General features: G+C 53.5%; 1 protein-coding gene and 1 pseudogene across 3 annotated transcripts in view; both read left to right on the plus strand.

Annotated features, from left to right (window-relative positions):
* The first annotated feature begins 1,105 nt into the window (after positions 1 to 1,105).
* On the plus strand, positions 1,106 to 2,059 carry LOC105514998 (annotated as a pseudogene). Its single transcript, XR_001002250.1, has one exon. The product of XR_001002250.1 is annotated as a 40S ribosomal protein S2 pseudogene (transcript).
* A 1,010-nt stretch (positions 2,060 to 3,069) lies between these two features.
* The window catches only part of TFE3 (transcription factor binding to IGHM enhancer 3), a 15,010-nt gene continuing 8,095 nt past the window's right edge, over positions 3,070 to 9,984 (plus strand). Inside the window, exons 1-5 of one of the 2 annotated variants that reach the window (XM_011946683.1) lie at positions 3,070 to 3,474; positions 6,015 to 6,128; positions 7,172 to 7,475; positions 8,144 to 8,389; positions 8,472 to 8,576. In XM_011946683.1, coding sequence (XP_011802073.1) covers positions 3,359 to 3,474; positions 6,015 to 6,128; positions 7,172 to 7,475; positions 8,144 to 8,389; positions 8,472 to 8,576 — 885 coding nt within the window. In that variant the 5' untranslated portion in view covers positions 3,070 to 3,358. The remainder of the gene's footprint in view (positions 3,475 to 6,014; positions 6,129 to 7,171; positions 7,476 to 8,143; positions 8,390 to 8,471; positions 8,577 to 9,984) is intronic. The other variant, XM_011946684.1, reaches the window with a different exon arrangement.

A 9,984-nucleotide genomic window follows, 5' to 3' on the forward strand; every position in this document is an offset into this window, starting at 1 on the left:
AGCTGGGATTACAGGCGCACACCACCATGCCTGGCTAACTTTTTTTTGTATTTTTAGTAGAAACAGGGTTTTGCCATGTTGGCCAGGCTGGTCTTGAACTTCTGACCTCAAATGATCCACCCGCCTCGGCCTCTCAAAGTGCTAGGATTACAGGCATGAGCCACCGCGTCCGGCCATTATTTTCGTTTTTGAGACAGAGTCTCACTCTGTCGCCTAGGCTGGAGTGCAGTGGAGTGATCTCGGCTCACTGCAACCTCCGCCTCCCGGGTTCAAGCGATTCTTCTGCCTCAGCCTCCTGAGTAGCTGGGACTACAGTCCAGGCGCGTGCCACCATGCCTGGCAAATTTTTGTATTTTTGTAGAGACGAGGTTTCGCCATGTTGGCCAGGCTGGCATCAAACTACTGGCCTCAAGCAACCCACCCACCTTGGCCTCCCAAAGTGCTGGGATTACAGGTGTGAGCCACCACATGCCCGGCTCATTCTTACATGTTTAAGGCATCATAGGAATTTTAACATTGGATCTACAAGTTCCGTTTTAGCATTTTGATTGGTACAATTGGTAATGTATTAGTTTTTTTGTTTTTGCTTTTGTTTTTGTTTTAAGACAGTCTCACTCTGTCACCCAGGCTGGAGTGCAGTGACTCCATCTTGGCTCACTGCAACCTCTGCCTCCCAGTTCAAGGGATTCTCCTGCCTCAGCCTCCCGAGTAGTTGGGATTACAGGCACCCACCACCACGCTCGGCTAATTTTTTGTATTTTTAGTAGAGACGGGGTTTCACCATGTTGGCCAGGCTGGTCTCGAACTCCTGACCTCAGTGATCCGCCCACTTCGGTCTCCCAAAGTGCTGAGATTACAGGCGTGAGCCACCGCATCCGGCCAGAAGTCATCTTTATTATGTAGAGGTTTCCCCCTTGTACAAGATGGTTGTGTGTGAGTATGGATGTGCGAGTTTACGAAAGCAACTGACAGACCTGTGAAATAAGGATGCCAATACAGGAAGATCTGAGGTAAATGGGAGCCCGGTGAAATTCCTGGAGGCACAACTCAGGTCAGGGTCTTGGGATGTCAAGAAAGAGGAAGGGGCTTTTTCTCCGAGAAAACACCAAGTGGCGGATGACGCCGGTGTGGCGCGGGGGTTGGGGGGGGGGGGGGGGTTCCGGAGGCCCTGGTGGCCCTGGGATGGGGAACCGCGGTGGCTTCCGCGGAGGTGTCGGCAGTGGCATCCGGGGCCGGGGTCGCGGCCATGGACGGGGCCAAGGCTGAGGCCGTGGAGCTGATGAGGCAAGGCTGAGGATAAGGAGTGGATGCCCGTCACCAAGCTGGGCCGCTTGGTCAAGGACATGAAGATCAAGTCCCTGGAGGAGATCTACCTCTTGTCCCTGCCCATTAAGAAATCTGAGATCATTGATTTTTTCTTGGGGGCCTCTCTCAAAGACGAGGTTTTGAAGATTATGCAGGTGCAGAAGCAGACCCGTGCTGGCCAGCGCACCAGGTTCAAGGCGTTTGTTGCTATCAGGGACTACAATGGCCACGTCGGCCTGGGTGTTAAGTGCTCCAAGGAGGTGGCCACTGCCATCCGTGGGGCCATCATCCTGGCCAAACTCTCCATTGTCCCCATGCGCAGAGGCTACTGGGGGAACAAGATCCACAAGCCCCACACCGTCCCTTGCAAGGTGACAGGCTGCTGCGGCTCTGTGCTGGTGCACCTCATCCCTGCACCCAGGGGCACTAGCATCGTCTCAGCGCCTGTGCCCAAGAAGCTGCTCATGATGGCTGGTATCGATGACTGCTACACCTCAGCCCGGGGCTGCACTGCCACCCTGGGCAACTTCGCCAAGGCCACCTTTGATGCCATCTCTAAGACCTACAGCTACCTGACCCCTGACTTCTGGAAGGAGACTGTATTTACCAAATCTCCCTATCAGGAATTCACTGACCGCCTTGTCAAGACCCACACCAGAGTCTCCGTGCAGCGGACCCAGGCTCCAGCTGTGGCTACAACATAGGGTTTTTATACAAGAAAAATAAAGTGAATTAAGCCTGAAAAAAAAAAAAAGAAAGAAAGAGGAAGGGAAGGCTGTGGGTCTGGGTGTTTTGTGAGGTATGTGCACCTGAGGATATGGGTGAGACCCTCCGCCGTGTGCAAGCCGGATAGCATGCGTCTGGCATACAGAAGCGCTCAGTGAATGTTGAATAAGTGAACAAATGAGTGAATCAACTAATTTTGGGAAACTTCTTGTATGCCAAACAACCTGCTAGCACCTTTCATACCGTAGAACAACCCTGCCAGACAGGTATTTTGACTCCCATTTAACAGGCCAGGAAAGCTGAGGCTGGGAGAGGGAAGGTCCCCTTCCCTATTCAAACCTGGATCTTTGTGATTCCAGAAGTCGTCATTCACCGAAGGGACCAGATTCATCCACCCGTCAAGAATTTATTAAGTACATGTTGCGCAGCGCAACGAACATAGTACAACAACCGCTCTCGATGGCATGGAACAGGCGGAGTACTCCCGGAAGACCAGCTGGGCTGTTGGACTGCGAATACCGAAAGGGCGGGGTTTCTGGTCCGCACCTCCAGGGAATGTAGCTGCCTCTGCCTCATAGTTATGGCTTTGGCTGAGAGAGCACAGCTAGATCGAGGTTGGAGCGCGGTCTAGGGCTTAGATATTACGAATATTGGCCGAGAGAGGGCGCAGTTCCGCAACTAAAAGTTGGCCAGGAGACCCTCCGTGCGCCGACTGGCCATCGACGCGCAGGCGCAGAGGACCCAAGGAGCGGCTTAATAATATTATCTTGCAGAGGGATAATTTGAGAAGATGGGGCGTGGCTCCGAAAGCGACGCAAACATAGAGGCGTGGCTCAACCAAATCACCCCTCGCCTATTTGTCGCTGCCCCTGAGGGCGTGGTCTGGGTGCTTCTTCTCGGAATGAGGGCGGGCCGAATCGCGTTTTTCCTCCGCGTCGGAGGCGTCGCTTAGGGCGGGCCCTCAAATCGCCGTTCAGCGATTGGCCGCCTGGCTAATGGGTCGTGGCCAGACGGGCAGTCCATCCCCAGTGCGGTCACTTCCTGTGGAGTTTCCCCATCCCTGGGAGGAGGGAGGAGGGGGAAGAAGACGAGGGGAGGAGGGCGGTCGTCCGGGGTTAGGTTGAGGGGGGCGTCGGTCCCTTCTGGGCGGGGGATGACTCACGGCCCATCCCATCTCCCCGACGCCGCCCGCCCGCGCAGTGCTAGCTCCATGGCTTAGCGGAGGAGGAGGCGGTGGCGAGCTGGGGGGGAGGGGGACTCTTATTTTGTTAGGGGGACCGGGCCGAGGCCCGACCGGCCTGGCAGGGCTCGCCCGGGGCCGGGCGTCATGTCTCATGCTGCCGAGCCAGCTCGGGATGGCGTAGAGGCCAGCGCGGAGGGCCCTCGAGCCGTGTTCGTGCTGTTGGAGGAGCGCAGGCCGGCAGACTCGGCTCAGCTGCTCAGGTGCGGTGCCGCCTGGGGCCGGGAGTGCCGACTGGGGCTCCCAGGGGCCTGATCTGGGGGGCAGCGGGGGCCCCGGACTGGGATTGGAGGCCCTCGGCCTAGCCTTGGAGGACGTCGGGGCGCCCGTCTTGGGGGGGCACCTAAGGAATCCGGCAGTGGCCTGCTTGGATCGTGGCTTTATTAAAGGAGTCGTGGGAGTGCATTAAACGGGGTCTGGGTCAGGTTTGGGGAGCCCTTGACTGCGTCTAGAGGGGCCTATTCTGGAGTATCCAGAAACTGGTCTGAGATAGCTGAACTTGGCAGACTGGGACTCTGATTAGAGGCTGAATTCGGGGGTTTTCAGTTGGACATGAGGGGAATGAATTTGAGGGGACACTGTCAGGTGAGGCACTGGTTTTAAGGGAATCCTGGAATCTTTTTCCCTCAGTGTGGGAGAAGGGGTCCTGAGGGACACAAGTGCTGTCCTGGGAGCTTGGTGCCTCTCAGTGACTGGTTGCTGTGTTTGGGGATAACATGAATCTGGAGGGATTTGGAAGTATCTCAGATATGCTGCCTGGGACCAGCCTTGTGAGTGCGTGTGAATGAACAAGAGAAGCAACAACATTAAGCAAGACTTGGCCTGAATAATCCTTTCCCCCCTGCCCGCCCACCGAGCTGGGGCAGATACCAAGGATAGTGGAAAAGCCCTCTTCCCACACCTGTTAAGGGCCTGAATGGGAGACAGACAGCCAGACAGAGGGCGATGATGTTACCTCTTAGCTCAGAGAAGGCCTCAGACCTTCTTTGGGAACCCAGAGGAGGCTCTTGTTCATGCTGCTACTCGCTCTAGCCTCTCAGCCCTTCCCACTACCTAGCCCCACACCCCTTTTCTTTTTATCTTCTTTTCGATCTCTGAGCTTCTGGGAGTAATCTGTCCATAGAGCTGGAAGGAGTACAGATTGCACCATCCCTGCCTAGGTGGATCCCCTCTGGCCTCTTCTCATCCTTACTTTTATCAATGGGCTTTGGAGCCCTAGCCCTCCCTGATCACCCCAGTGCCCATCTCTTCCAACTTCTGTGCAATGGGTGTGTGAGCCTTGGTGGTGACGGGGCTCTTTGCCTCCTTTGTGCCTGGGATTGTGCTGAGCTCAGTGGCTCCCCTGAGCTTCCTCTTCCCCACTTCCTGGGTGGTTTTAGGGCTCCATCTGAGGGTGAGGAGAGGAAGGAAGACAGATCCTTGGGGAGGGGAGAAGATTCTTGTCAAGTGAAGTCACCAGCAATCTCTCAGCATTCTAAATGTTTGGCTAAATTGAAGGATGCATATTCATCCACATGTGTGTTAACTGTCCCTTGCTCTCTGGGGCTGAGCAGAGCCTTTCTGTATATCGATTCACCATCTTCTAATTTCTCTGTAACAACCTAGATCATCGCAGTAGTGGACATAGTTAAAGGGAAGGGTGTATATGGCTTCTTATTTTGTATATCAGTGGGTATTGGTGTTGAAGGTGTGTATGTGTTAAAACAGAAGGCTGGGCAAGCTCATCGGGCTAAGAAAAGAATGCTTGTATAAAGTGGATCAACCACCCAAATTCTCCCTCTTGTAAATCCAGTCTGTTGGAGTGAGGGGAGCCTTTGATATTTCTATTTTATATTTGGGCATGTGTTGGCATCCCATGAACTCTGACTGGGGCTGGGAGAAACTCATTTGTGAAATGGGTTTTCACAAATTTCACTTGACTTTACGTCAAGTGAATTATTCCCAGTTCTCTTTGTGATGCATTCAGTTTGTGTTACAAGGGACTGTTATGCTGAGGGGTGCCCCTACTTGCTCTGTGTGTGTGTGTGTGTGTGTGTGTGTACATACACATATACCTGGGCTCAAATTCAGCTGTAAAGAAAATATTAGGGGGTTGGCCGGGCGCAGTGGCTCACGCCTGTAATCCCAGCACTTTGGGAGGCCGAGGCAGGTGGATCATGAGGTCAGGAGATCGAGACCATCCTGGCCAACATGGTGGAACCCTGTCTCTACTAAAAATACAACAATTAGCTGGACGTGGTGATGTGTGCCTGTAATCCCAGCTACTCGGGAGGCTGAGGCACGAGAATCACTTGAACCCAGGGGGCAGAGGTTGCAGTGAGCCGAGATCACACCACTGTGTTCCAGCCTGGCGACAGAGCAAGACTTTGTCTCAAAAAAAAAAAAAAAATAGTGGGTGGGTATGGGGGCTGGGAGAACTCTGATAGGAAGTCAGGAATCCTTCTATAAAGTGAATTGTTATTCCTAAATTCTGTTTTCCTCAAACCCAGGTTGTTACAGTGTGGGGGTTGGGATGCAGGCGTTCTTATTATTCTGACTCTTAAGGGACTATGAGTAACACAGTGGGGAGGGGAAAGGAGGTGGGAATTCATGGTTGTGTGGTACCCAGCAAGGTGGCCAAATATGAGGGGCTTGTGCCCTCCTCTTCGTTCTCCCCTTCTCTGTCTCTTTCTCTGTCTCAAGGGAGGGCTGGGGAATAAGGTCCTTCATTCAATCACTGACCACCACTCCACCTCCCCCTCAGCCTGAACTCTTTGCTTCCGGAATCCGGGATTGTTGCTGACATAGAATTAGAAAACGTCCTTGATCCTGACAGCTTCTACGAGCTCAAAAGCCAACCCTTACCCCTTCGCTCAAGGTACATAGGACTTGTCTGTCTGACTCCCTTCCCAATTCCTCAGCGCTCCTCTCCCCTCTTGATGGGCAGAGGCCCTCAGTACCAGCCCAACCCATTCTTTCACCAGTCTGTGTTTTCAAGGTGGTAAAATTAGGGGCCAGAAAGAGCATGTCACACAGGAAAGTAGGTGGCCAAGCTAGGATTCCAGTATCTCTGTCAAGAGCCCCCCACATCCCCCCAGCCCACCTGCACACCCATTCATATGCAAGTGTTCCAGCCTCTGGTGTTCCAGCCGGCCTGGAGTGCTCAGAGATAGGGCGTGGCCTGCTTAAACTCTAGTCCCTGGGTGGGCGGGGCCATACCTCTAGCCCCAACTCAGCCCCTTCCCACACTACCAACTCACCCACCCTCAGCCCTTGAGGAGCCCCTGCTGGTCTCTTCTTTTCCCAAGCTTGGAAGTCTAAATGTGCTGAGTCATCGGCCTGGGCTCTGAGAGAGGGGAGGGGAGGTGGAAGAGGGGCAGGAAGAGAGTATTGTGAAATCTCTGAGGTTTTCAAGACTGACTAGCTCCTGGGACCAGAGGCCCAGACAGGGGAGGAAGAGGAACCTGGGGCTCCTCCTGTCACCTGACGCCCACCCCCAGGAGCTCAGAGAGCTTCTCTAGCCTCACATTGGGCTTAAGAGCCCTCTGTATCCACATTCTGCTGCCACAGCCTCAATTCTGCTTCTTCTGCTCTCCTGTGAATAGGACAAACACCCCCTTGCAGAGCTGAACAATAGCATCTCCACTTAATATGTGAACAGGCTCAAATCTAGGCTTCACCATAAGGACCAAAGGCTAAAACTCCCCCACCAGACTGACCTCCAATGTGTCCCCCATCAGACTGTGACCCCTGAGAGCCACTACCAATCCTGGTACCAGTGTCTCTGCTTCTACATTGTGGCCTCGGAAGGCAGAGAACAGGCCTGGTTCCTGTGTCTGCTCCATCACACTACGACCCTTTAGGCTTGGGACGAGACTTTTAGCTTACCTAAAATATGGCCCCATATTTCCCATTCCACAGCCTCCCAATATCACTGCAGGCCACACCAGCCACCCCAGCTACACTCTCTGCATCGTCTTCTGCAGGGGGCTCCAGGACCCCTGCCATGTCGTCATCTTCTTCATCGAGGGTCTTGCTGCGGCAGCAGCTAATGCGGGCCCAGGCGCAGGAGCAGGAGAGGCGTGAGCGTCGGGAACAGGCCGCCGCGGCTCCCTTCCCCAGTCCTGCACCTGCCTCTCCTGCCATCTCTGTGGTTGGCGTCTCTGCTGGGGGCCACACATTGGGCCGTCCACCCCCTGCTCAGGTGCCCAGGGAGGTGCTCAAGGTAAGGTGAGATCCAGAGGCCCTGGGAGGGGGCTCCTGGTGACTGAGGAGTAGTCCTAGGAGCTAGGGATGGCCTCGATGTATGTGCTGGTGATTTGGGGGCTAGGTCTTAGGGGCTCTAAGGAAGGTCCCTGGTACTGTTTAAATGATCTGTGTTCATGTCGCATGTGTTTTGGGTTTCTGAGGTGATCTTGTGAAATTGCGAGGGGTTCTTGGGGGCCATGAGGATGTCTTGGTGAACCATGGAGGCTCATGAGTGCCCCAAGTGGGCCCTGGCTTTGTAGGAAGAGCTTCATGTGTGTGGAATACGTTAGTTCTTTGGCCATCAGGGGGTCTTGGGAAGCATTGTATGGTTCCCAGGTCTATTAGGTGGTGTCAGAGACTAGGGTGGGGAATCTTGGGGACTGTGACAGGGTTTTCCAGAAACTACGAGGGATCCTGTCAGTCATGGGTAGATCTTGGCAGCTGTGAAGGATTTCTGAGAAAGAGAGTTTGGGTCCTGGGGGAGACTTGCCAATGTTTTTGGGGTGTTCTCAGATTCTGGGTCCAGCTTGTCTGCCTGAGTCTAGGCACCGATGAGTTAGGAGGGTCAGGCTGGAGCTCAGAGTCACCCCTTTGAGTCCTGTTCTGCCTTGTCCCCTCCCTTTCCTTGTCTACCTTATTCCACAGGTGCAGACCCACCTGGAGAACCCAACGCGCTACCACCTGCAGCAGGCACGCCGGCAGCAGGTGAAACAGTACCTGTCCACCACACTCGGGCCCAAGCTGGCTTCCCAGGCCCTCACCCCACCGCCGGGGCCCACAAGTGCCCAGCCGCTGCCTGCCCCCGAGGCTGCCCACACTACCGGCCCCACAGGCAGTGCGCCCAACAGCCCCATGGCGCTGCTCACCATCGGGTCCAGCTCAGAGAAAGAGGTAAGAGGCTACAGCCAAACCTCCTCCCATATTCCCCTCCCAAATTCTTCTAACCCTGTACAATATTTACTTCTTTCCCTAGATTGATGATGTCATTGATGAGATCATCAGCCTGGAGTCCAGTTACAATGATGAAATGCTCAGCTATCTGCCTGGAGGCACCACGGGACTGCAGCTTCCCAGCACGGTGAGGCCCTGAGATGGGAGGTTGATCTGAAAATTAGGGCATTTCTGTATCACCAAGACCATACTCAGGCTGGCTGTGTGTATATGAGACCCTTGCCTGGATTGTGCTAAGATAGAGAGGGAGGCCTTATGATGAGAATAGGGTATGTCAATGCCCTTGGACCTTGTTGGACTGTGTTGAGAGGTGGGCCATGTAGACTGTGAAAGATACAGGTGGGGAGTTCACTGAGACAGCAGGGTATATCAAGGTGCTTAGGCTTTGCTGTGAGAAGTACCAAGAGATGATAATCTTTTTTTTTTTGTGATGGAGTCTCGCTCTGTCACTCAGGCTAGAGTGCAGTGGTGCAATCTTGGCTCACTGCAACCTCTGCCTCCCAGGTCCAAGCAATTCTCCTGCCTCAGCCTCCTGAGTAGCTGGGATTATAGGCACGTGCCACCACACCTGGCTGATTTTTGTATTTTTAGTAGAGACGGGGTTTCATCATGTTGGTCAGGCTGATCTTTGCCCACCTCGGCCTCCCAAAGTGCTGGGATTACAGGCGTGAGCCACCACACCCAGCCGAGATGAGAATCTTATAGCAACTTGAATATACCAAGGGATTCAGGTCATTGGGACATAAACATCAGACCATGTAATGATTGGAGCATTTTGTTTTGTTTTATTTTTACTTTTTTTTTCTTTTGAGACAGAGTCTCGCTCTGTCGCCCAGGCTGGAGTGCAGCAGTGTGGTCTCAGCTCACTGCAACCTCTGCCTGCTGGGTTCAAGCGATTTTCGTGCCTCAGCCTCTCAAGTAGCTGGGATTACAGGTGTACGCCACCACGCTTGGCTAATTTTTGTATTTTTAGTAGAGAATGGGTTTCACCCTGTGGGCCAGGCTGGTCTTGAACTCCTGACTTCAAGTGATCCAACTGCCTTGGCCTCCCAAAGTGCTGGGATTACAGGTGTGAGCCACCACGCCCGGCCTTGAAGCATAACGAAAGTCTTCAAACTTGCTGTGGGTTATAACAAGTAGTTGGATCTTGTAGTGATTGGAATATACCAAGTGAACTGTGCCAGGAGGCAGAGTCCTTCTAGTCAGTAGATAAAACTTTCCAGAGCAAGGAATGTACCATTGTAACATTCTGGTTTTGAACACTCAAAGAGTCTCATAACTTGCTTTATTATATTTATTTATTTACTTTTTGAGACAGAGTCTTGCTCTGTCACCCAGGCTGGAGTGCAATGGTGCTGTCTCGGCTCACTGCAACCTCTGGCTACCAAGTTCAAGCGATTTTCCTGCCTCAGCCTCCTGAGTAACTGGGACTACAGGCACGTACCACCATGCCTGGCTAATTTTTGTATTTTTAGTAGAGACAGGGTTTCACCGTGTTAGCCAGGCTGGTCTCGAACTCCTGAGCTCAAGCCATC

This window comes from Colobus angolensis, unplaced genomic scaffold (assembly GCF_000951035.1).
Source record: "Colobus angolensis palliatus isolate OR3802 unplaced genomic scaffold, Cang.pa_1.0 Scaffold252, whole genome shotgun sequence".
NCBI lineage: Eukaryota > Metazoa > Chordata > Mammalia > Primates > Cercopithecidae > Colobus > Colobus angolensis.